Source organism: Oncorhynchus mykiss, chromosome 11 (assembly GCF_013265735.2).
Source record: "Oncorhynchus mykiss isolate Arlee chromosome 11, USDA_OmykA_1.1, whole genome shotgun sequence".
Taxonomy (NCBI): Eukaryota; Metazoa; Chordata; class Actinopteri; order Salmoniformes; family Salmonidae; genus Oncorhynchus; species Oncorhynchus mykiss.
The window spans coordinates 39495086-39520971 of record NC_048575.1 but is presented as its reverse complement, the minus strand read 5'-3'; the positions used below and the strand labels follow the sequence as shown (position 1 = coordinate 39520971).

General features: G+C 43.7%; 1 protein-coding gene across 9 annotated transcripts in view; it reads right to left on the bottom strand.

Annotated features, from left to right (window-relative positions):
- Nucleotides 1–205: 205 nt before the first annotated feature.
- Nucleotides 206–25886, bottom strand: part of LOC110535687 (ataxin-2) — a 38272-nt gene continuing 12591 nt past the window's right edge. Inside the window, exons 4-25 of one of the 9 annotated variants that reach the window (XM_036935446.1) lie at nt 21976–22047; nt 20663–20813; nt 19436–19450; nt 18580–18713; nt 18346–18437; nt 17949–18170; nt 16158–16324; nt 13455–13670; nt 11767–11946; nt 11389–11562; nt 11073–11180; nt 10878–10948; nt 7085–7392; nt 6808–6874; nt 6530–6676; nt 5612–5629; nt 4969–5035; nt 2502–2695; nt 2237–2390; nt 1629–1963; nt 1307–1466; nt 206–728 (exon numbers count right to left, since the gene is read on the bottom strand). In XM_036935446.1, coding sequence (XP_036791341.1) covers nt 709–728; nt 1307–1466; nt 1629–1963; nt 2237–2390; nt 2502–2695; nt 4969–5035; nt 5612–5629; nt 6530–6676; nt 6808–6874; nt 7085–7392; nt 10878–10948; nt 11073–11180; nt 11389–11562; nt 11767–11946; nt 13455–13670; nt 16158–16324; nt 17949–18170; nt 18346–18437; nt 18580–18713; nt 19436–19450; nt 20663–20813; nt 21976–22047 — 3072 coding nt within the window. In that variant the 3' untranslated portion in view covers nt 206–708. The remainder of the gene's footprint in view (nt 729–1306; nt 1467–1628; nt 1964–2236; nt 2391–2501; nt 2696–4968; nt 5036–5611; nt 5630–6529; nt 6677–6807; nt 6875–7084; nt 7393–10877; nt 10949–11072; nt 11181–11388; nt 11563–11766; nt 11947–13454; nt 13671–16157; nt 16325–17948; nt 18171–18345; nt 18438–18579; nt 18714–19435; nt 19451–20662; nt 20814–21975; nt 22048–25886) is intronic. The other 8 variants (XM_036935451.1, XM_036935447.1, XM_036935450.1 and 5 more) reach the window with 8 other exon arrangements.

Sequence of the window (25886 nt, the reverse complement as noted above, 5' to 3'; positions counted from 1 at the left end):
ATTTGCAACTGACTTTGGACCAATTTAACTACAATGCATATTTACTGGAATTTAATTGTAATTCGTAACAGTCTGACAAACCTATCCCTAATTTTCTTTAGACATCAATGAGTGGCATTACAAAATTAACACTTGATTATACATAGAACGCAAAAAAACACGACTGCCAATACAGCTGTTTTTTTTTTTTTTAAGTTTATTTTTCCCCCAAATGTTTTAAATTATTTATATTATCTACAAAGTAAAAGTTACATAATGGTCAGGTGAGAAGTGGGATCACAATTAATAATGTTTGTCCTTTAGGCCAAACTTGTTATTAATTACAGGAAGATTTTAATTAGTTTTAGTTTGGCTAAAACCTGTTCTGAAGTCTTGAATGCAGCAGCTGTTAAACAGTAACACTGTTTAAGTAGGAAGAATTTCCATATCAAGGTGCAGATCATTTTATCTTTCTCTCAATTGGCAAGCTGAATCAAGTTTCATTAGGGACCCTCTGCAGGTTTCTTAAAAAGGTGTGTGTGGGGGGAAGAGAAAGGGTATCCTTTGTTATTAATAAAACCTCTCCAATGCAACAACCTGTGGAACATTCTTTATGACTGGGAGAGGAAAGAATGTGTAGTAGCATGACAAGAGATCTGCGTCAAGACCCTTGAAGAGAGCGAGGGCTGGATAAGGGGTCCATGTTCTCAGTAGCACCCTCCACAGCTGCTACTGATGGTGCTGTTGCACTGGAGGGACACAAAACGGAGGAAATCAGTGAAATTGGCCAGTCGTGGTTAGAATATTTATCATCAAATGTGAAATGCTTACTTTACAAGCCCTTAACCAACAATGCAGTTCAAGAAAGAGCGTTAAAATATTTACTAAATGAAGTAAAAAATTCTAATCAATCAAAAAGTAACAATGTACATAACAATAACGAGACAATATACCGGGGGTACCGGTACTGAGTCAATGTGTGGGGGTACAGTTTAGTCGAGGTAATTTGTAAAGTGACTATGCATAGATAATAAACAGCGAGTAGCAGCAGTGTAAAAACAAGGGGGGGCAGTGTAAATAGTCCGGATGGCCATTTCATCAGTTGTTCAGCAGTCTTATGGCTTGGGGGTAGAAGCTGTTAAGGAGCTAAATGTATCATTAACGATAAGGCTGGGGAAAATTAGATCAAACATTGACGTGATGAACAAACATATTTGCCCCAATTTAATACTTGGAAGTGTGTTTAGTTGAACAAGCAGTACAGAGACATATGTCAGGTGATTAGAATAGTCCCACCCCTGAGGCATATAGGGATGGGGTGATGTACCTTGGGGGTGTGCCAAGTAAGAGAAGTGTGTAGTGGAGGACACTGGGATGGGGTTGAGGGCATTCTGGGGGAGTTGGGGGCCGCCTGGCTGCTGGGTGGCCATCAGCATCATCTGAGGGTGGCCAGGGTGGGAGGGAACCATCCCAGACTGCATATGGGCCTAGGAGGAAGAGAAAGCGAGAGAGAACATTAGTAGAAAGAGATACATACAACTGTTACTGACTCCATAAAAAGGTTTTGTGTTTTTGTTCCTGGGACCACTAACCTGTTCATATAGTATGTACTCAGAGTGAAGTGAAGGGCTTCTGAAGGTGGAGCTCACCTGCTGCATGTGGGCCATGTGGGAGGGGTTGTAGCCGTGCTGCATCTGCTGGGGGTGGAGGTAGACGGCCTGCTGGGCCGAGGGGAAGCTGCCCTGGGGGGACTGGGGGTTGGTCCCCGAGGTCATGGAGGGCGGGGTAGGGGCCAGGGCCTGGTACATCTGCTGCTGGGGCTGGTTGCCCATGTGCAGGGCCTGGGCGGCTGCAGCCTGGTGCTGTTGGACGGGGCTGGGAGCCGGGTGGTTTCCCCCATGCTGCCCGCCCTGCTGGGCCTGGCCTGTGGGCGTGGCCGAGGGTTGGGGGTGCTGGTACTGCTGCGGCATGGGGCCTTGTGACACTGGAAGCACAAAACAAAGACTGGGTTATTGGCATGGACCAGATTGAATGTAGAGTGTTTGCTTTACCACAAGAAAGTTATCTAAACGTACATATTTTTTTTTTAACTGGGGTGAGTATGCAACGCTATTACAAATCTCTCAACTTCCGGTCCCAGAACATAAATTATGTAGCTAATTTTGTTCTGTGTGCCAAGATAAAGTACACAAAGACAGAAGACTAAACAAAGTGACAATAGAGTGACACACAGAGGGTGGTGGGGGGCGTTGCTTACCATACATGGTGTGAGTCTGCTCGCCATACTGGGTGGTGGAGGAGACCAGATGGCCGGGCTGGCCGTGGTTGGGAGGGGCCATCATCCTGGCCTGACTCTGCATCACCGGGCTGAACACATGCTGGGCCTGGGGGGGGCACACATTGCTTGTGCCCTATTCACAATACACTGCTAATGACTTAAAGGCATACATGCCAATCTTTTGTGATACCTTTATGGACCGTGGAAAGCTGTGAGTCGAGTTGTAATTTTGGCAGATTGTTACCTGTGACTGGTAGTGGGGCATCTGCTGCATCAGTTGCTGGCTGGTAAACTGCTGTGGGCTGCAGGTGAAGTACTGGGCTGAATAGGTGGGGCTTTGGGCCACAATGGGCGGCCCCGCGGCTTGGGCTGGGTGCATCATTGTGGGTGTGCCCTGGGGGTGGTGCTGGTCTGACCTCTGCTGGGGCATGTTGGCTACTGCAACAGCCAGTGGAACACAACATCCAGGATTACAGGAAAGTTGAAGTTGGAAGTTTACATACAGTTAGGTTGGAGTCATTAACACTCATTTTTCAACCATTCCACAAATGTCTTGTTAACAAACTATAGTCTTGGCAAGTCAGTTAGGACATCTACTTTGTGCATGACACACGTAATTTTTCCAACAATTGTTTACAGACAGATTATTTCATTGTATCACAATTCCAGTGAGTCAGGGGTTTACATACACGAAGTTGACTGTGCCTTGAAACAGCTTGGAAAATTCCAGAACATGATATCATGGCTTTAGAAGGTTCTGGCTAATTCATATTATTTGAGTCAATTGGAGGTGTACCTGTGGATGTATTTCAAGGCCTACCTTCAAACTCAGTGCCTCTTTGCTCGACATCATGGGAAAATCAAAAGAAATCAGCCAAGACCTCAGAAAAAAACATTTATAGACCTCCACAAGTCTGGTTCATCCTTGGGAGAAACTTCCAAACGCCTGAAGATACCACGTTCATCTGTACAAACAATAGTACGCAAGTATAAACACCATGGAACCACGCAGCCGTCATACTGCTTAGGAAGGAGACGTGTTCTGTCTACTAGAGATGAACTTACTTTGGTGGAAAAAGTTAAAATCAATCCCAGAAGAACAGCAAAGGACGATGTGAAGATGCTGGAGGAAACAGGTACAAAACTATCTATAGCCACAGTAAAACTAGTCCTATATCCACATAACCTGAAAGGCCGCTCAACAAGGAAGAAGCAACTACTTCAAAACCGCCATAAAAAAAATCCAGACTATGGATTACAACTGCACATGGGGACAAGGATCGTACGTTTTGGAGAAATGTCCTCTGGTCTGATGAAACAGAAATAGAACTGTTTGGCCATAATGACCATCGTTATGTTTGGAGGAAAAAGGGGGATGCTTGCAAGCCGAAGAACACCATCCCAGGGGTGGAAGCATCATGTTGTGGGGGCGCTTTGCTGCAGGAGGGACTGGTGCACTTCACAAAATAGATGGCTTCATGAGGAGGGAAGATTATGTGGATATATTGAAGCGACATCAGTTAGGAAGTTACAGCTTGCTCACAAATGCCTCTTCCAAATGGACAATGACCCCAAGCATACTTCCAAAGTTGTGGCAAAATGGCTTAAGGACAACAAAGTCAAGGTATTGGAGTGGCCATCACAAAGCCCTAACCTCAATCCCATAGAGAATTTGTGGGCAGAACTGAAAAAGCATGTATGAGCAAGGAGGCCTACAAACCTGACTCAATTACACCAGCTCTGTCAGGAGGAATGGGCCAAACGCACTGTGGGAAGCTTGTGGAAGGCAACCCGAAACGTTTGACCCAAGTTAAACAATTTAGAAGGCAATGCTACCAAATACTAATTGAGTGCAAGTAAACTTCTGACCCACTGGGAATGTGATGAAAGAAATAAAAGCTGAAATAAATCACTCTACTATTATTCTGATATTTCATATTCTTAAAATAAAGTGGTGACCTAACTGACCTAAGACAGGGAATTTTTACGAGGATTAAATGTCAGGAATTGTGAAAAACTGAGTTTAAATGCATTTGGCTAAGGTGTAAGTAAACTTCCGACTTCAACTGTATGTGCACGGGGGGGGGGGGGGGGGGGGGGGGGTCCACAGCCTTCTTAAATTCAATATTAGTCTACAGTACTGAATTTACCCTATGACATGGTCTCCAAAAGCACTGTTAATCAGAGCAGCTCCCCAGCAGTTCGCTTCCCAGCAGACTAGACAGCAATATCTAATGTACCTGCACACGTGATCTTATTCTCTTTTGACTCCATCCATTCGACTCCATACGTATTTGTGTGTCGGACATACCCAGATGCTGAACTGTGCAATTAGTGAAGACAGGGACAGACAGAGTTGGCAGTGAGCATTCTCACCTTTACCTGGTCTGTAGGGCTTGGACTGGCTCACCGTCATATGAGGCATCTGGACATGGTACATGGCTGGAGATTCAATATTAGTCTACAGTACTGAATTTACCCTATGACATGGTCTCCAAAAGCACTGTTAATCAGAGCAGCTCCCCAGCAGTTCGCTTCCCAGCAGACTAGACAGCAATATCTAATGTACCTGCACACGTGATCTTATTCTCTTTTGACTCCATCCATTCGACTCCATACGTATTTGTGTGTCGGACATACCCAGATGCTGAACTGTGCAATTAGTGAAGACAGGGACAGACAGAGTTGGCAGTGAGCATTCTCACCTTTACCTGGTCTGTAGGGCTTGGACTGGCTCACCGTCATATGAGGCATCTGGACATGGTACATGGCTGGAGACTGAGAGATGAGATCAGAAGCAAACGTTTAGCTAACTGAAACCTTCCATTGATTCTCCGACCCCCACCCTTTCAACTTTTGACTCCCTTCTCATCCACCCTCACTCCTTGTTCACAGCATGCCGTGTGGACTTGAAGTGAGAAGAAAGGTTGGCTGGGTAATTACCTTAGGCCACATGGATACAGTGCAGCTGTCCACCAATGGGTTCCAACATAGCCCATTTACTAACCTGGATGACCATGCACTTCTTATTCTATATCTATCTGCAAACATTAATGAAGGCTTATCAAATAAAGACGTGAGAATTGCTCTGCATTGCGTCAGTGTTTGTAAACTCTGAGCAAGAATGGCATAATACTAGTCATATTATTCTAGGCCTGGGAGAAAGAGTAAGAATGTCACTTAAGAAAGCTGTTAAAACAAGAATGAGGTTAAGTTCTTGATAACTATTGCCAATTGCAATAACAAATTGGCAAACCAACATCTGATGAGACATATTCAAGCAAGCAAAACATCTCATACGGATTTTGGCAAAAAAGGTAAGAAACAAGTAGATAGCTTAAGAAATGCACGAACCTTCCAGATAATGCTTTTCTAATGGAGAGAGAGGAAAGGGAGAAAAGAAAAAAAAAAGAACCATTCTTTAGTTGCTCGTTTTTTTTTCTTTAACCAGGAAATTACTCTGAACTCAAATGACTGATGATGTTGGATTACCAACAATTTCTTATAGCAAATTCAAAACCAAAATATATTTTAGAACAATAAATCACTTAGCGACAGCGACTCCAGAGAAATCACAATCACACCATTATATTATTTCACAACAGATTAACTTGTCTCACAAACTGCATTCACTCAGAGCTCTATATTACTTCCAACTACCCTATAACAAAACACTTATCTTCAAGGCTACACAAAAGTTTAAGAATGAGACATTCAAGTCAGAGAAAACATTAATTCAACCTCGACTTGAACCAACCTAAAGACTCTGGAAATGTCACAAACCAATATAAACAAGCAATAGGCTACTGTACATGACGATGAGTTTATGGCTGTGGAATGGTGAAGACCGCTCAAAGTGGGGAATGGTGAAACGGTGACCAGACAGGCCAAAGTGTGGAATGGTGAAACGGTGACCAGACAGGCCAAAGTGAGAGGAGAGAGCCTCTAACAAGTGCATGCCACAACTGCATATCCAAATTCAGCTGGACCACACAAATACACCCCCCCCCCCCCACCCCCCTCCTGTTGCATGATACATTCCTTGCAAGGAGAGAGATGCAACAGAGAGGAGAGGACAACAGTGAGAGATATGACGGGAAAGGAGGCCAACTAAATATTTTAGAACACTCATACATTTTCCTTGCTGCTTAGGAACTCTGCATGCCAATCATGAACCAATTATCATTCAAGGGTATGTCTGAGCTTCCACAAGTACTCTTCTGAGCTGCAGAGGCATGCAGGTGGGATGGAGAGTGTGTGCATGTGTCTCACCTGAACTCCAGGGCTGACTGGGGTCAGAGGGTACATCTGGGGGAAGCAGACCGTCTGGCTGTAGACTTGTTGGGGCTGCTGCACCACGATGGAGGGGCTGGGCTGGCCCTGTGGCCGCGGGGGGGTTGGAGTGGTGGCCGGTTTGTGCTGCAGGCCACACACACACACACGACAGGGAAACTCTATAAAAGTCACTACAGCTTAAAAAGGAATGTCTGTCAAGTGGCAAAGTCAAAAAGCAGGATGAGAATAGTTACTCGGGCAGTCAGACAACTAACCTGAGTATTGAACACCCTGGGTTTGAACTCATGGGCATTAGGATTGAGAGTCGACTTTATGATTTGACTGCGGACCGGGAAAAAAGAACAGTTAAGAGAAAATCATTTTTTCCCTCAACGTGAGCAATCCCTTGAGTTCAAGGATGATACATTTTTCGCTGGTCAGTTGTCTTTTTGAGCCACGTTCCGTTATTTGTGCTTACCCTCAAAGAGGCCCATTCTAAAACACCAACTCAAATAGAAATAATGGGAGCAAATACGTGGCCATGACACTCACTCTTTGATTGGCTCCTTTTCTTCTTTGTCCTCAGGCTTGGCCCCTCCGCTGAAGGTGGGTGCAGACGTCTGGACACCCTGCGAGGTCACGTCAGGCCCCTTCTTCTGCTCCGGGGCAGGACAGAGGGTAGAGGAGGATGGTGCTCCAGGGCTGCCTGCCTTGCTGCTCCCGGTGGGGGCCACGTTGCCCTCCTCAGACCCCTCCAAACCCTTGTCCAGAGGAAGCTCCTTGGGCTTCTCTCCCGCGGCATCTGGTGGAGGCTTGGTCATCTGCTCAAACTGTGGATCTGGGTTCGAGCTGGACTGCAACTGAGCGAGAGAAAGAGCGTTTTGATCGCAAGCCGATAGTAAGTCAATACGACTAGCAATGAAGAATTGGTAGTTAGCTATCCACGAAGAATTGACAGCATAATATTAGTTTTAGGTTGGGTTTTCCCCCCCAACTAGCTGGCTAGATATATTATTACGATTCACAAACAGCTAGCAGATAATTATGAAGTAAAACATTTTCTTTGTGTATATACAGTGGGGCAAAAAAAGTATTTAGTCAGCCACCAATTGTGCAAGTTCTCCGACTTAAAAAGATGAGAGAGGCCTGTAATTTTCATCATAGGTACACTTCATCTATGACAGACAAAATGAGAAAAAAAATCCAGAAAATCACATTGTAGGATTTTTTATGAATTTATTTGCAAATTATGGTGGAAAATAAGTATTTGGTCAATAACAAAAGTTTCTCAATACTTTGTTATATACCCTTTGTTGGTAGTGACAGAGGTCAAATGTTTTCTGTAAGTCTTCACAAGGTTTTCACACACTGTTGCTGGTATTTTGGCCCATTCCTCCATGCAGATCTCCTCTAGAGCAGTGATGTTTTGGGGCTGTTGCTGGGCAACACAGACTTTCAACTCCCTCCAAAGATTTTCTACGGGGTTGAGATCTGGAGACTGGCTAGGCCACTCCAGGACCTTGAAATGCTCCTTTACGAAGCCACTCCTTCGTTGCCCGGGCGGTGTGTTTGGGATCATTATCATGCTGAAAGACCCAGCCACATTTCATCTTCAATGCCCTTGCTGATGGAAGGAGGTTTTCACTCAAAATCTCACGATACATGGCCCCATTCATTCTTTCCTTTACACGGATCAGTCGTCCTGGTCCCTTTGCAAAAAAACAGCCCCAAAGCATGATGTTTCCACCCCCATGCTTCACAGTAGGTATGGTGTTCTTTGGATGCAACTCAGCATTCTTTGTCCTCCAAACACAACGAGTTTTTACCAAAAAGTTATATTTTGGTTTCATCTGACCATATGACATTCTCCCAATCTTCTTCTGGATCATCCAAATGCTCTCTAGCATTCTTCAGACGGGCCTGGACATGTACTGGGTTAAGCAGGGGGACACGTCTGGCACTGCAGGATTTGAGTCCCTGGCGGTGTAGTGTGTTACTGATGGTAGGCTTTGTTACTTTGGTCCCAGCTCTCTGCAGGTCATTCACTAGGTCCCCCCGTGTGGTTCTGGGATTTTTGCTCATCGTTCTTGTGATCATTTTGACCACACGGGGTGAGACCTTGCGTGGAGCCCCAGATCGAGGGAAATTATCAGTGGTCTTGTATGTCTTCCATTTCCTAATAATTGCTCCCACAGTTGATTTCTTCAAACCAAGCTGCTTACCTATTGCAGATTCAGTCTTCCCAGCCTGGTGCAGGTCTACAATTTTGTTTCTGGTGTCCTTTGACAGCTCTTTGGTCTTGCCCATAGTGGAGTTTGGAGTGTGACTGTTTGAGGTTGTGGACAGGTGTCTTTTATACTGATAACAAGTTCAAACAGATGCCATTAATACAGGTAACGAGTGGAGGACAGAGGAGCCTCTTAAAGAAGAAGTTACAGGTCTGTGAGAGCCAGACATCTTACTTGTTTGTAGGTGACCAAATACTTATTTTCCACCATAATTTGCAAATAAATTCATTAAAAATCCCACAATGTGATTTTCTGGATTATTTTTCTCATTTTGTCTGTCATAGTTGAAGTGTACCTATGGTGAAAATTACAGGCCTCATCTTTTTAAGTGGGAGAACTTGCACAATTGGTGGCTGACAATACTTTTTTGCCCCACTGTATCTTGTAAAGTTTCTATTGCCATTGTCCTGGCAGGAAAAAGGTTCAGTAAATGGTGAGGTGCAGCCAGCGAGAGGTAATACAGCAGGGAGGAGTGCGAGTGCCTCTCAAATGTAGGTTGTCCACCCACTCTGCCCACTCTGATGGTGATTATGGTGATTAAATTTAACATCCTTATGTTCTAAAATACATTTTACCAAGACAAATATGATTAACCATGTTCTGAATCGTTTAGTGGGGTCTTTCATTAAGAACCAGTTTGCGCTGTTCTGTGAAGGGAGTAGTACACAGCGTTGTACGAGATCTTCAGTTTCTTGGCAATTTCTCGCATGGAATAGCCTTCATTTCTCAGAACAAGAATAGACTGACGAGTTCCAGAAGAAAGTTCTGTTTCTGGCAATTTTGAGCCTGTAATCGAACCCACAAATGCTGATGTTCTAGATACACAACTAGTCTAAAGAAGGCCAGTTTTATTGCTTCTTTAATGAGCGCAACAGTTTTCAGCGGTGCTAACATAATTGCACAAGGATTTTCTAATGATCAATTAGCCTTTTAAAATGATAAACTTTGATTAGCTAACACAATGTGCCATTGGAACACAGGAGTGATGGTTGCGGATAATGGGCCTCTGTACGCCTATGTAGATATTCCATAACAAAAATCTTCCGTTTCCAGCTACAATAGTCATTTACAACATTAACAATGTCTACACTGTATTTCTGATCAGTTTGATGTTATTTTAATGAACAAAACATGTGCTTTTCTTTCAAAAACAAGGACATTTCTAAGTGACCCCAAACATTTGTATATCAGAAAAAACGTACTTCATAACCTAATATATCCGATAATAAGCACCGAGCTCTGTTGCCATATCTGTGCAGGTTTCGGCGAACAACTTGAGAATTTTACATGTTGTGGTGGTTGTCGTCTTTAAAAAGTTGTTTCAACAGGTTACAAAAATAAAAATTAGCATAACACGAGCTGAATTCAATAGAAAAGGCTTTGAAAATAAAAAGCTTGTCGTATGCTCAGCATTCCGTTGACATCTCACAGAGATCAGCTTGTTTTTCTGAGAAATATATATTTTTAATGGAATTTTAAAATATGAAAAGCATATACTAAAATACTACATCGTCTCTCAAAATTGATATCCATCTTACCGCTATATTGTTTTATGTCCTGCGGAGAAGATGACGAGTTCAACAGGAAAGTGAGCCTGTCAGGTAGTCAGTAGCATTAATTATTGCACAGAATCCAGCCTAGCTGATATTTTTAACCACTTTTTCTCTGGCCTCCATTGATTTAGTCACCCAAACTCTTGCCATCCTACAAGGGTAAAAACTTTTGAACAGATTATGAAAGAGACATGAGGTTTGGACCATTTGTTTTCTTAGAGGATTATCTACAAAATTAACATTATTTTACCCATTGGTAAAAATAGACACTTTTGATTGGACACCCTATCCTAAATGTAATATTTGATGCATTCTCCACATAAGAACATTCTCAAGAGAACGTCTGCTGAGAATGCACTCAGAACATGAGGGGAGACAGTAGTATGTATATTGAGAAACACCGTAAGATTCTTTGTGACAACTTCTGTATTTTACTGTCAATACTTCTTAATGAAGGAAAGTGACACTACAATAAATGCCTGATAGTGAGGACACTTAACTTACCCTAAAATCAACACTAAATTTCTTTAAGTTGTCTATTTGTTTTCTGTGGTCTGGTGCCATGGAGGGGGGTCCTGCAGCGAAAGAGAAATAAAGAGAGAGAGAGAGAGGAGACATCGATCATTTCCCCGCTACAATTTCATTTGAGACTTTGAAATCTAATCTTCCTAAAAAGTGAGCTGTGTCCACGCTGCAGACCTTTAGAGAGGGGTCTGCTGATACTAGGGGGACTCTCCAGGGGCTTCATGTTCTCCTTGTTGGCCGTAGGGGAGTTCTGTCTCGTCTCCTGGACCCGAGACTCTTTTGCTAAAATCGAGGGAAGAAAGAGAGGAAAAGAGTCATCCTCAGTTCTATCGTCGAGTGCGGCTGCTTTGCTTCGGACGGTTTAGCCTGAGCTACTTAATCACAGCAAAGGGGAGTCACAATTTCACCATTGTGTATCAACTCTTCCCAAAATGTTCTACGTATAAAAATGTTTAAGAACAGTCTGCATGGATGTGGAAAACAGACTTACCCTCTGAGGGAGTGGCGGCCATATCCCGGGCAGGGCTAGCAGCAGTGGGTAATGGGGCTGACTGCGTGGTAGCAGGTTCTACGGGGGTGGTCCCAGTCTGGCCCAAGGGGAGGGAGGAAGAGCCAGGGGAGGCCCCGCCCATGCTGTTCTGCCGAGGGGAGCGAGGCCTGTGTGCTTTAGGAGAGAGTAACGAACGCTGTTAACTGAAAGTCACACAGAACTACATCCCTTGCACTACATAGCCTTCACAGCTACAATACACACACACCTAGTATGACCATGCAGTGGCTATTTGAGTAACATTTCTGTACAATCCAAGCTATTTTGTCAGGGGGTACCATTCCCATCCCAATCCTGAGAGACAGAGTGGTCTCTTACCTCCGCTGACCACGGAAGACCAGGTGCCACCGGAAGAGGTGCTGCGGGTTGGAGGGGGCACAGGCACCTCTCCTGGAGCATTGTGGGGCATGAAGTCTACTCCCGGAGGGACTCTACCCCCAGGGGGAACTCTGTGGGTGCGTGGGGTGCGCTGTGTCTTCGGTGACATCCTGGGAGGGCCTGGAGGGAGAGAGATTGTCGTGAGACATCACATCATTTAGATAGAAGCGGAGGTAGGGACTGCAATCATCCATTAGTACCAGTAGTGCTCCGTCTGTTGGACCAGGGATAGCCAAAGGAACAGGTTAAATTAAATTAGCTGTGGGCCTCCCAAGTGGCGCAGCAGTCTAAGGCACTGCTTTGCAGTGCTAAAGACGTCACTACTGACCCAGGTTCGATCCCTGGCTGTGTCGCAGCCGGCCGTGACCGGGAGAACCATGAGGCGGTGCACAATTGGTCCAGCTTCATCCGGGTTAGGGGAGGGTTTGGCCGGCTGGGATGTCCTTTTCCCATCGCGCTGTAGTAATCTCATAGCAAAGGGTCTGAATACTTATGTAAATTTGCAAAATTGTATAAAAACCTATTTTCACTTTGTCATTATGGGGTAGTGTGTGTAGATTGATGAGGAATTTTTTTAAAATTATTTTTAGAATAAGGCTGTAACGTAAAATAAAAAAAGGGCAAAAGGGAAGGGGTCAGAATACTTTCCGAATGCACAGTATTAAATGTATTTTCTAACATTTTCACGATGGTAAAACGTTTTCAGTGTAAACTTTAGTGTAAACCTATTTATTTTTCTATAAAAACATCTTTGAGAACAAACAACCACCAGTATAAAAACTAGACAGTCAAAGAGAATCTAAAATTCCCAAAATGTTGTGGAATCAGGTCCCCATTGATTTTGTTACAATATTTGAGTCACTCAGATAGCAAGGCATAAGCCATGGCAAAATGTGTAGAATTCCAGGAAAATTGCTTTTAAACTAAAATTTCTTCTCTCAGACCCAGACAGAATGTGTAGAATTGCATGAAATTTGCTTTAAAACATATACATTTGTCTCTGCACACAAGAGGGCCTCAAATTTTTCGGTTGGAGACCGCACCATTGGCCATGCCCAAACACCCCCCCCCCACCCAACAATAACTGTCACCACTGCTGAAAAAAAGTGCTAGGGGAAACACTGATCATGAATACATACACCATATTTACATTCAACAATACAATGGCCATCAATTCACCCAGTGGATATAAGCACTCACCAGTCTGCCTGACAGCAAGACTTTCACTAGTTTCTGGCGGTTTCAATGCCACACATGGAGGTATTACCGGTGAGTGAGACACACAGAGACCCAGCCCCCTGGGAGACTGCCATGAGTGACCAACACCACACACAATTTACACTACAATGCAATCTGTGTGAGTTGAGGAGAGGGAGAGAGAGAGAAAGAGAGCACGAGAGAGAAACAGTGAGTGAGAGGAAGAAATGTAGAGGTAGGGTGAAGACAAAAACACACAACAACAACAAAACATCTCAAAGTCCAAAGCTGTGACTCAAAAGCAGTGTCAGGAGATTAGTGAGCGAAACACTACGAGAGTAGCACAGGTAGCCCAGTGTCAACTTAGTTCAGTGAGCCCAGCGGTGCATGTGGCTCTGTGTTCGCCACTCTGTTGGGAGGGAGGTAGCTACCTTCGGAGGACATGCGTCTATTGGGCATAGTGGAGACGAGAGCTGGAGTGCCGTGAGCGGAGGGGTGAGACGAGGGCCGGGAAGCCCGCAAGGGAGGTCTGGAGGGAGGCCGGGTGGGTGTGGCCACCCTGGTTGGGAGAGAGGAGGGCCCTGACTGGTAGCAAAAAGGAGGACGTAAGGAGGGAGATGGGCAGGGAGATGGCCACGAGGTGGTACCTAATAAGGACAATTGAGAAAGCAAAGAAAGAAAGAAGACAAAATATTAAATAATGACAAATAATAGGGAGAAGTGGTAAATAGGAGGGATGAGGTCTATGAGGAAAAGGAGGGTGATTCAAGGAAAGGCGGAGAATGGTTTAGGTAGAGATAGAAACAGCGTAGCAAAGAAGAAAGAACTCCTGATTTTCTGATGAAAACGGTATAAACTTAAATGGTCAAAGAAACTTAAGCAGGTGCAGAAAAAGAAGGTTCAGGAAGCGAAACTCAATTGACATTCAAATTGTTAATGTGGGACGACATGCATGTAAGTAATGAAGGTTTTTTTGACAAGAGGATGACCCTTGTCCCTGAAACGCGAGGCCAAACCCATATGGGCCAGTTTCGCAGACACAGATTAAACATAGGCCTGGACTAACAAGCACGTTCCATGGAGATATTCATTGTCAAAGGAAGGTTTCACATTTTTAAACAAATCACACTGCAGGATTAAATGAGGATTACAGTGTCAGCATAACCTGAATCCTACAGGTGAAAGTCTTAAATAAAATGTTGCATTTCGGGAAAAGGAAAGGATTTATATTCAAGAAAAACTGTTCTGAAGACTGGTAAGCATACCGGTGAACTGAAAACAAGGAACGCTGAAAACTAGCGATTGGGTAGATTCAAGAGTCTGAGATGGACGCATGCAGGGACAGCCAAAGCGATGTCCACACAACTGCCCTCTAACTATAAGATGCCTATAACAACCCACTCAGGGTGAGAATCTCAATTGCATTTCCTTGATTCTTCATGTTCTCTCTCCTCACCTCCTTCTCAAATCATATCAAATTGTATTGGTCACATACACATTAAGGCAGACGTTAATGCGAGTGTAGCGAAATGCTTGTGCTTCTAGTTCCGACAATGCAGTAATAACCAACGAGTAATTGCAGTAGATGGTATCGAGTACAGTATATACATATGAGATGAGTAATGTGGGGTATGTAAACAAAGTGGCATAGTTTAAAGTGGCTAGTGATACATGTATTACATAAAGATGCAGTAGATGATATAGAGTACAGTATATACATGTGAGATGAGTAATGTAGGGTATGTAAACATTATTAAGTAGCATTGTTTAAAGTGGCTAGTGATATATTTTTACATCAATTTCCATTATTAAAGTGGCTGGAGTTGAATCAGTGTGTTGGCAGCAGCCACACAATGTTAGTGGTGGCTGTTTAACAGTCTGATGGCCTTGAGATAGAAGCTCTTTTTCAGTCTCTCGGTCCCTGCTTTGATGCACCTGTACTGACCTCACCTTCTGGATGATAGCGGGGTGAACAGGCAGTGGCTCGGGTGGTTGTTGTCCTTGATGATCTTTCTGGCCTTTGTGACATCGGGTGGTGTAGGTGTCCTGTAGAGCAGGTAGTTTTCCCCCGGTGATGCGTTGTGCAGACCTCACTACCCTCTGGAGAGCCTTACGGTTGTGGGCGGAGCAGTTGCCGTACCAGGCGGTGATACTGCCTGACAGGATGTTCTTGATTGTGCATCTGTAAAAGTTTGGGAGTGCTTTTGGTGACAAGCCAAATTTGTTCAGCCTCCTGAGGTTGAAGAGGCACTGCTGCGCCTTCTTCACAAAGTTGTCTGTGTGGGTGGACCAATTCAGTTTGTCCGTGATGTGTACGCCGAGGAACTTAAAACTTACTACCCTCTTCACTACTGTCCCGTCGATGTGGATAGGGGGGGTGCTCCCTCTGCTGTTTTCTGAAGTCCACAATCATCTCCATTGTTTTGTTGATGTTGAGTGTGAGGTTATTTTCCTGACACCACAATCCGAGGGCCCTCAAGACATCCTGGTCCGCAACAGGGCTGGTTTTCTTTTTGTAATCCGTGATTGACTGTAGACCCTGCCACATACCTCTTGTGTCTGAGCCGTTGAATTGTGAGTCTACTTTGTCTCTATACTGACGCTTAGCTTGTTTGATTGCCTTGCGGAGGGAATAGCTACACTGTTTGTATTCGGTCATGTTTCCGGTCACCTTGCCCTGGTTAAAATCAGTGGTTCGCGCTTTCAGTTGAATGAGAAGGTCAGAGGTCCCTCCCCTCTGACCTCATCTAATGAGGAGGCGAGATGACAAGGAATCAAGGAAATGGCTCCCGAGTGGTGCAGCGGTCTAAGGCACTGCATCTCAGTGCAGGAGGTGTGCGTCACTGCAGTCCCTGGTTCGAATCCAGGCTGCATCACATCCGGCCATATTTGGGAGTCCCATAGGGCGGCGCAGAATTGGCCCAGCGTCATCCGTGTTTGGCCGTCATTATAAATAAGAATTTGTTCTTAACTGACTTTTCTAGTAAATGGTAAAAATACAAAAAATGCAATTGTGGTTCTCCCAGGTTGACCTGACACGCATACTTCCTCTAGCTTTGACAATAGTGCCATCTCATTCTCAGTCATTGTGGTATCATTATTGTTCTGTGCTCTAGGGTACAGGGGGTCCTTACCTCCGTTGACAACCCGCTGGTCGGCTCGCTGGTCGGGGCTGTAGTCATGGGGACCTGGCCGCGGAGATCCGCTGCTGCTCTGGACCAACTTGGGGGAGTTCTGACGACCCACTCCCCATGACATCCCCTCTCTGTTCCTCTGGCCCGGGGGAATGTACTTGTTTTCTCTATGAAGAGATCAGAGACCCAGGTGGACAAACTAATGCAATTGCCACAATGTCAAAGCATAGTTGTGAATTGGTGGAATCCTGCAATAAACCTACAAGCTCTCTTCTGAAATGTCCACAATGGAACAAGAGCTTGAAGACACTGCAGTATGCCAGTATGCTAACCCTTCATGACTAAAGGGACGAGTTACGAGTGACTGTCTGAACATGGCTGTAGAAACCCTTACAATCGGCATTTATCCTAGTGGTTAGAGTGTTGGGCCAGTAACTGAAATGTTGCTGGATTGAATCATCGAGCTGACAAGGTAAAAATCTGTTGTTCTGCCCAAGCAAGGTATTTAACCCACTGTTCCCGGGTGCCGAAGACGTGGATGTCAATTATGGCAGCCCCCCGCACCTCTCTGATTGAGAGGGGTTGGGTTAAATGCGGGAAGACACATTTCAGTTGAATGCATTCAGTTGTACAATTAACTAGGTTTCCCCCTTTCCCTAAAGTGTTGGTTCCATATTTCATGAGCTGAAATAAAATGTCCCAGAAATGTTCCATATGCACAAAAAGCTATTTCTCTCAAATTTGGTTCACAAATGTGTATACAATGCAGAGAATTGAATGTTCCTTTCTCTACCATAAACCGCCTACAACTTTGTTGGAGGATTTGGCAGTACGTCCAACCGGCCTCACAACCGCAGACGTGTATGGCGTTGTGTGGGCGAGCGGTTTACTGATGTCAACGTTGTGAATAAAGTGTCCTTATGGTGGCGATGGGATTATGGTATGGGCTACGGACAACACAATTGCATTTTATCGATGGCAATTTGAATGCACAGAGATAGAGTGACGAGACCCTGAGGCCCATTGCCCTGCCATTCATCCGCCGCCATTACCTCATGTTTGAGCATGACAATGCACGGCCCATCGCAAAGATCTGTAAACAATTCCTGGAAGCTGAAAATGTCCAGGTTCTGGCTTGCATACTTACATGTCACCGATTGAGCATGTTTTGGATGCTCTGCATCGACATGTACGACAGCGTGTTCCAGTTCCCGCCAATATCCAGCAACTTCACACAGCCATTGAAGAGGAGTGGGACAACATTCCACAATCAGCCTGATCAATTATGCAAAGGAATTTGTTGCGCTGCACGGACTGGTTTCTGATCCATACACCTACCTTTTTTTAAGGTATCTGTGACCAACATGCATTTCCACTCATGTGAAATCCATAGATTAGGGCTTAATTTATTTATTTCCTTATATCCTACTTGCACATCATCATCTGCTCATTTATCACTCCAGTGTTAATCTGCTAAATTGTAATTCTTCACTTCTATGGCCTATTTATTGCCTACCTCCTCATGCCTTTTGCAAACACTGTATATGGACTTTCTTTTTTTCCTACTGGGTCATTGACTTGTTTATTGTTTATTCCATGTGTAACTCCGTGTTGTCTGTGTCACACTGCTTTGCTTTAAATTGGCCAGGTCGCAGTTGTAAATGAGAACTTGTTCTCAACTAGCCTACCTGGTTAAATAAAGGTGAAATAAAATAAAAAATATGAACTGTAACTCAGTAAAATTGTTGTGTTTATATTTTTGTTCAGTATAACTATGTTGAACTCCCCTACCTCAGAGAGACCCACCTGTTGAGTGTGTGTGGCTCCCGCTCTCCACGCTCTCCCTTCTCTCCGCGCACCACAGCTGAGTACTTCTCCTCCTCGGTGCGCTCGTCGTTCTCCAGGGCCACGCGGGCCTTGTAGGTGGCGCTGGCCTCAATCTCCTGTGCCAGCTGGGCTGCCCGTGCCTCCCGCTTCAGGTACTCCTCTGAGTTATCCCGCTCCAGGGCAACACTGCATGGGGCAACACAGCACAGGGCAAACCATAGACACACACCCGTCCCCAAACACACAAACAAAGCTAGGTGGGTGCTTCACACTGGTAGTGGATGAGGCGAGTTCCACCTTGATACACTTGACTGTGCCTGTATGACGCATGAGTGGAATGAGAGAAGCAAGTGCTGCTTACGTGTAGCTAGACAGGCTGCTGTCGTAGGTCGACATGATGCCATACTGCTCTTCGTTGTACTTGAACATGTCATTCGGGTCCCATCCATTAGACTGGAGAGAGAAGAAAAAGAGAGCAGAGGTTTTTGGTCAGATGGCGTAAACTGATGGTGAGTAGGGAGTAACAGCGTTTTGCTACGGTGTGCAGTAATGAACACACCCCAGTACATGCAGAGCACTAAATGGAAAGCAATACCACGTCTGTGTCCAGGGACTCCAGGCTGCCTGAGACAACGTGCTGCTGCTGCTCCCCTCCATCCCACGGCTCCAGGTCCTTCTCCTTGTGCTCCCCGTTGATTCTGCCGCTCACCGCCGTATCCGTGAAGTTGTCTACATGTTACATCACACATTCACATTTATATACAGTAGACAGACACGCATGCAAACAGAGGGGCCAAACAGCGGAGGGGAACCACATACACGCAAAGCGCAAGTGCACTCTCTGCTTTGGCAGTGACCATGTCAGGTTAGCCAGTCACAACCCAGAGGTAGCAAAATCAAAGGGTTGACATTAGGGAGAATGAGTACAGAAATCAATGAGGGTAAGCAACAACAAAAAGCATGCACTTAGATTGCAGTCATGTAGGATGAAATATTTGACTTATGGCCTGCCTGGAAATGGGATAAGGCAGAATTGAATGACTAAGCAAAATGAATGTTAGAATGCACAAGCCAGACTCTTATAATTGAGATCAGAAGAGAAAAGTGCCATATTTCAGCACAAATCTTTGCGTTGTACACTGGTGTAAATACTTTGATGTTTCAGTTGCATTTATTCATTAGATTCGTCCAAATCACGCTTTGTTTTTCTAAAATCACCCCTCTGGCTTTACTTCGAAGAATAAAGCTCTTTAGAGAATAACGAGACTCGGGTGGGGTACTGGTGGGTCCTCCATTGAAATACAGTCTGACTGAAACAAGTTCAATATGAGGATTGTCCATTAGCAGAGTTTGCATTTCCGCAACGCTTTAGAGATATGACAGCTTAGTCCCTTTCAAAATGATAATGTGTCAACAAACAAAAGTGCAAGAGCAGAAAACAGACATATTACCTGTGTCGGTAGAGACTACACCCATTTGAAGAGAGAGACATGGAAGAGAAGGTCAGTGGAGAGAAGACAGGTAGCCTAAACCTAGCCTACCCCTAGGGTTCCCAACCTTTTTCCTAAAGCACCACTGTATGTTGAGGTTTCCATTCCAACCACTTATTTATGTTTCTTTCATTTTCAAACCAAATGGGTTACTGATAAGGTTACGGGTTAGCTGTTCAATATGGCACATGGCCATCACGTTTTGGAGATATTGTATGCATCTACAATGATTGGCAGACGTGTGCAAGCCTTAACATGTGGCATTTCCTGTTTGTCAGCTGGAAACGGTCGGCTAGAACAAGAACACTGATTCAAGATCATATCCCTAGACACTCAGGAATGCTTCAGAATTGGAAGTGGGGAAGCCCTGATCTAACCCATCTTTACTTCACACAGTGCCACGTCACTAGTTGATTTGATTACAATGCTAACTCCCAGAAAGAGTATCATAGTTCACTGTGAAGTGTATGGGCCCTGACAGGTTTAGAGGTGATTTATGGTGTAGTCAGAAAGTATTCAGACAATCCATTTTAGAAAAAGTAAAAAAGGTCCAATTATTTTCTTCCTCATCAATCTACACACAATAGCCCCATTATGACAAAGTGAAAACAGGATTTTAGAAATGTTGGTTAATTTATTAAAAATAAAACTGAAATATTCAGGCCCTTTGCTATGAGACTCAAAATTGAGCTTAGGCGCATGTTTTTTCCATTGATCATCCTTGAGATGTTTCTACAACTTGATTGGAGTCCACCTTTGGTAAATTCAATTGATTGGACATGATTTGTAAAGGGACACACCTGTCTATTTAAGGTCCCACACAGAGCAAAAAAAACAACAACAAAAAACAAGGCATGAGATTGAAGGAATTGTCCGTAGAGCTCAGAGACAGGATTGTGTCGAAGCAACATCATGCTGTGGGAATGTTTTTCAGAGGCAGGGACTGGGAGACTAGTCAGGATCAAGGGAAAGATGACCGGAGCAAAGTAGAGTGAGATGATCCTTGTTGAAAACCTACTCCAGAGAGCTCAGGACCTCAAACTGGGGCGAAGGTTCACCTTCCAACAGGACAACAACCCTAAGCACAATCTTTGTATTGGCCAACAAATAAAACATCTATTTGTGCATCCAGTCAACTTTAGGGACAGTGACAACCTGGAGTGTAAAGGTCTTGACAGTAGGCCTTACTTTTACTGGCAAAATTGAGGTCCACGTCTCTGAAGTGCACCACCACCACGTCAGAAGCCTTGAAGATGATGCTTTCCACAATGTCTTCCTGTCGCGGGCCCTCGCTGGGTTTAGGGATCTTCCTGTGGGCTGCATCGAGGACCAGGTCACACTGGGTGGACAAAGAGTGGTGAGAGCTAAATCACTTACGGTTGTAAACGCTTGCGTTCGCCTACTTCCTGGAGCAAATGCATGGTTATGTTTTACATTTTATTTTGGTTTTGTGTGCTTGACGTGAGATTATGACCACTGTCCGTAACTGAGCCATGCAATGCATTTATTCTGAATGAATTAATGACAATGCTGTTAAACTTGAACCTAATGTAGGCTAAAGCCCTATTCGCACGGGACTAATTACTATAGAACGTTGGTTATGTAATAATTACCCCAGCATATCAGTTTCTCCAGTGGATGATTCAGACAGGATTTGTTTTAACCAAACTACCCCTGTAATTCTTTCCCCCCCCCCTTCACAATTGACCATTTTGACAGAAGCCTGGAGGCTCTTCTAGGCGTGAAGATATTTCAAATATAGGCCTAATGACCTTCAGAAAGTCTAAATAATAATGTATATCAATAAGAACCATGAACTGTAACCTATACAGATATTACCTGATGTATTTGGCAATTAATTAATTAATTGGCACAATATCGTACCCTTCATCTTTTAAAAGAGAACTAGGAATAAAAGAGCACTAGGAATAAAAGAGCACTAGGAATGTTAATGACAAAACAGATAATTTATCTGTAGGCTATGTAGCAATTTGTTTTAAGCATCAATTTGTTCCCATGTTCTTACCCAAACTGGGTGCTGCACTTGTTAAACTCTAAATATCCCTCAAAACACAGGTATGACAATTCGCATAGGATACTGTACGTGTTATCAGAGAACTCTAGAGTTTGCTGAAAAACAGTAGGTTTAGGGCTGTGATAACCTTCCTGCCAAGTAAAAATTACTGACATGGCAGATTCGAACAGGACAAAAATGACAGTTGTGGTGATTTGTGCTTGTGCACATAATTACATTACTTGAGCTCCCCCAGTAAAACTTATCCCATCCGAATAGGGCTTAAGGTCCAGTTTTTTTTGTGTGTAAGCCTCCTTTTTTATTACCAAGAAAGATTGAATATGCTGGACCTCAGGTTATAGAACACTGCTCCAGCCACAACAATGAATTGACTTGACACCTAATAGGGAAAAGGAGGGAGCAGTATGTATTCCACTGTGGTGAATGTTGAAGAGTTGCCATTGTTTTATGTGATCCTCCTCCTTACCTCTGGGCCATATGTTTTGAACACTCCATCATAAACCAATCCATTTTTAACCTTCAGTTCGCATTTGGATCCCTGAAAATTAGAAAAACATTTTATTTTCATACACATGAGTTATACTGTTTTGTTTAACTCAACTATGACCTTTGCCATGACATTATGAATAACTCCATTGGCAGTCTGAACAACACATTTTAAAGACATACTTACTAGTCAAAGTTATGGAGCATGTTTTTAAACTTCCCGCTTTGGGCTGGATGTGCCAATGTGTAGTTCATACTAGGGCTGGGCAGTATACCATATACCGTATTGATGCACGGGCTGGATTGGGTTTTTACTTGACCTTGTATAACGGTATTTCAATGTTTGGTTTGTTAAATGTCTTATGCCACTCCGTCCTGTACAATAACGTCCATTTCCCTCTCTCCTTCCAAACACCAAGCCCCGCCGCATGTCACTCAAGGAGAGCTGTTTATTGCGCTACCACCAGAGATGGAAGAGAAAGCAAGACATCCCACTCGCTGTTTTTTTCTGGTTCAATGAAAGTAAATGAAGTAAGTAGACCTGCTGTTATAGCATTGGCGTCTATGGGAGACCCACCCCGTTAAGTAGACCGGAACTGACCTTTTGCTCTCAATGGTAAACAACCTGAGTGAATTATCTTCATTTGTCCACCATCTTTGCTACCACACCGAGTCACAACAACCACACACAGTGAGTCTGCATGGTCAATGAATGCAGTGAAGATGCAATGCTGCAGATGGTGACAATGCTGCTTTCCACTTTGCATCTTAATATAAATCCACAAGCATTCTGTAAGCACAATATTTGTTTGTTACTGTCTGTGAACAGCTAGTTTGTCTTTTCTTAGCGAATTGTCTAAAATAAATATTGTTAGCCACTAATGCTAATCGCTAGTTAGCTGGCTAGCTAGCTAAATGTACTTAGTCAGAGCAAAGGTAGCTAGCTAGCTAATACATCCCGATACCAGTACTGGTGTATGCCTAGATCAGTTTGTGAAACGGTACATTCTAAATCGAAGAGGAATAGGCAAAGCATTAATATTTTAGCAACAATATGAGACATTTAATGTAACATTAGTGTCCACTGGGAAACACTGACCAACACTTTGGTTCCTACCCTGTCACAATAGCCTCTCCTTGGCTTTTTCATTTTATGTCATGTCAAACACTATATTCAGTGTCCACTATATTCCAAATTTTGGTTAAAGTTTCATTGAACAGTATTTAACAATTAGAATGGAAAAAGCCTAATTAAAAACCCTTTGACTGTATTTGTTGCCACCAATGATTTATATATACAATTGTTTTATATATTTTACTAGGCAAGTCAGTTAAGAACAAATTCTTATTTTCAATGACGGCCTAGGAACAGTGTGTTAACTGCCTTTTCAGGGGCAGAACGACAGATTTGTACCTTGTCAGCTCGGGGATTTGAACTTGCAACCTTCCGGTTACTAGTCCAATGCTCTAACCACTAGGCTACCCTACTGAAGGGGGGTACTATTTTGAAGCCACCGCACCTCCATCTTGGCACACCCCCACCCTTGTAAAAAATATTTTGGAAGATATAGAAATGAATTTACTCATGTCCACTTGTTTTTTTCCCATGTCTATTACATTAGACACATTAAAGCATACTTTTAAATTACATTATGTGAGCAACAAACACATTTCCTTTAAAGTATATATTTTTTTAGAAGTTACTGTCACCACTACCACAAAGAAATACTTAGGGAAACATTTAATTTTGTCCATGAAATACTGTAGAATTCCATATTGTTTTTCTGAGGAGAGCCAATATGGCCAACCGGTGGCTTCAAAGCCTCATTGGCCAAAACATAGCATCAACAATCCTGGGTTTATATATACAGTGGGGCAAAAAAGTTTAGTCAGCCACCAATTGTACAAGTTCTCCCACTTAAAAAGATGAGGCCTGTTATTTTCATCATAGGTACACTTCAACTATGACAGACAAAATGGGAAAAAAAAATCCAGAAAATCACAATGTAGGATTTTTTATGAATTTATTTGAAAATTATGGTGGAAAATAAGTATTTGGTCACCTACAAACAAGCAGGATTTCTGGCCCTCACAGACCTGTAACTTCTTCTTTAAGAGGCTCCTCTGTCCTCCACTCGTTACCTGTATTAATGGCACCTGTTTGAACTAGTTATCAGTATAAAAGACACCTGTCCACAACCTCAAACAGTCACACTCCAAACTCCACTATGGCCAAGACCAAAGAGCTGTCAAAGGACACCAGAAACAAAATTGTAGACCTGCACCAGGCTGGGAAGACTGCATCTGCAATAGGTAAGCAGCTTGGTTTGAAGAAATCAACTGTGGGAGCAATTATTAGGAAATGGAAGACATACAAGACCACGGATCGATCTGGGGCTCCACGCAAGATCTCACCCCGTGGGGTCAAAATGATCACAAGAACGGTGAGCAAAAATCCCAGAACCACACGGGGGGAGCTAGTGAATGACCTGCAGAGAGCTGGGACCAAAGTAACAAAGCCTACCATCAGTAACACACTACGCCGCCAGGGACTCAAATCCTGCAGTGCCAGACGTGTCCCCCTGCTTAAGCCAGTACAGCCTGTCTGAAGTTTGCTAGAGAGCATTTGGATGATCCAGAAGAAGATTGGCAGAATGTCATATGGTCAGATGAAACCAAAATATAACTTTTTGGTAAAAACTCAACTCGTTGTGTTTGGAGGACAAAGAATGCTGAGTTGCATCCAAAGAAGACCATACCTACGCATGGGGGTGGAAATATCATGCTTCAGGGCTGTTTTTCTGCAAAGGGACCAGGACGACTGATCCGTGTAAAGGAAAGAATGAATGGGCCATGTATCGTGAGATTTTGAGTGAAATCCTCCTTCCATCAGCAAGGGCATTGAAGATGAAACATGGCTGGGTCTTTCAGCATGGCAATGATCCCAAACACACTGCCCGGGCAACGAAGGAGTGGCTTCGTAAGAAGCATTTCAAGGTCCTGGAGTGGCCTAGCCAGTCTCCAGATCTCAAACCCATAGAAAATCTTTGGAGGGAGTTGAAAGTCTGTGTTGCCCAGCAACAGCCCCAAAACATCACTGCTCTAGAGGAGATCTGCATGGAGGAATGGGCCAAAATACCAGCAACAGTGTGTGAAAACTTTGAAGACTTACAGAAAACATTTGACCTCTGTCATTGCCAACAAAGGGTATATAACAAAGTATTGAGATAAATAAGTATTTGGTCAATAACAAAAGTTTCCCACCATAATTTGCAAATAAATTCATAAAAAATCCTACAATGTGATTTTCTGGATTTTTTTTTCTAATTTTGTCTGTCATAGTTGAAGTGCTGTTGTTCTGGGATTGATTTGTACTTTTCGCACCAAAGTAAGAAAAGTACAAAACAATCCCAGAACAACAGCAAAGGACCTTGTGAAGATGCTGGAAGAAACGGGTACTAAAGTATCTATAGCCAAAGTAAAACAAGTCCTATGTCGACATAACTTGAAAGGCCGCTCAGCAAGGAAGAAGCAACTGCTCCAAAACCGCCATAAAAAAAGCCAGACTACGGTTTGCAACTGCACATGGGGACAAAGATTGTACTTTTTGTAGAAATGTCCTCTGGTCTGATGAAATAAAAATACAACTGTTTGGCCATAATGACCATTGTTATGTTTGGAGGGAAAAGGGGGAGGCTTGCAAGCCGAAGGACACCATCCCAACAGTGAAGCACGGGGTGGCAGCATCATGTTGTGTGGGTGCTTTGCTGCAGAAGGGACTGGTGCATTTCACAAAACAGATGGCATTATGATATAGGAAAAATGTGGATATATTGAAGCAGCATCTCAAGACATCAGGAAGATAAAGCTTGGTCACAAATGGGTCTTCCA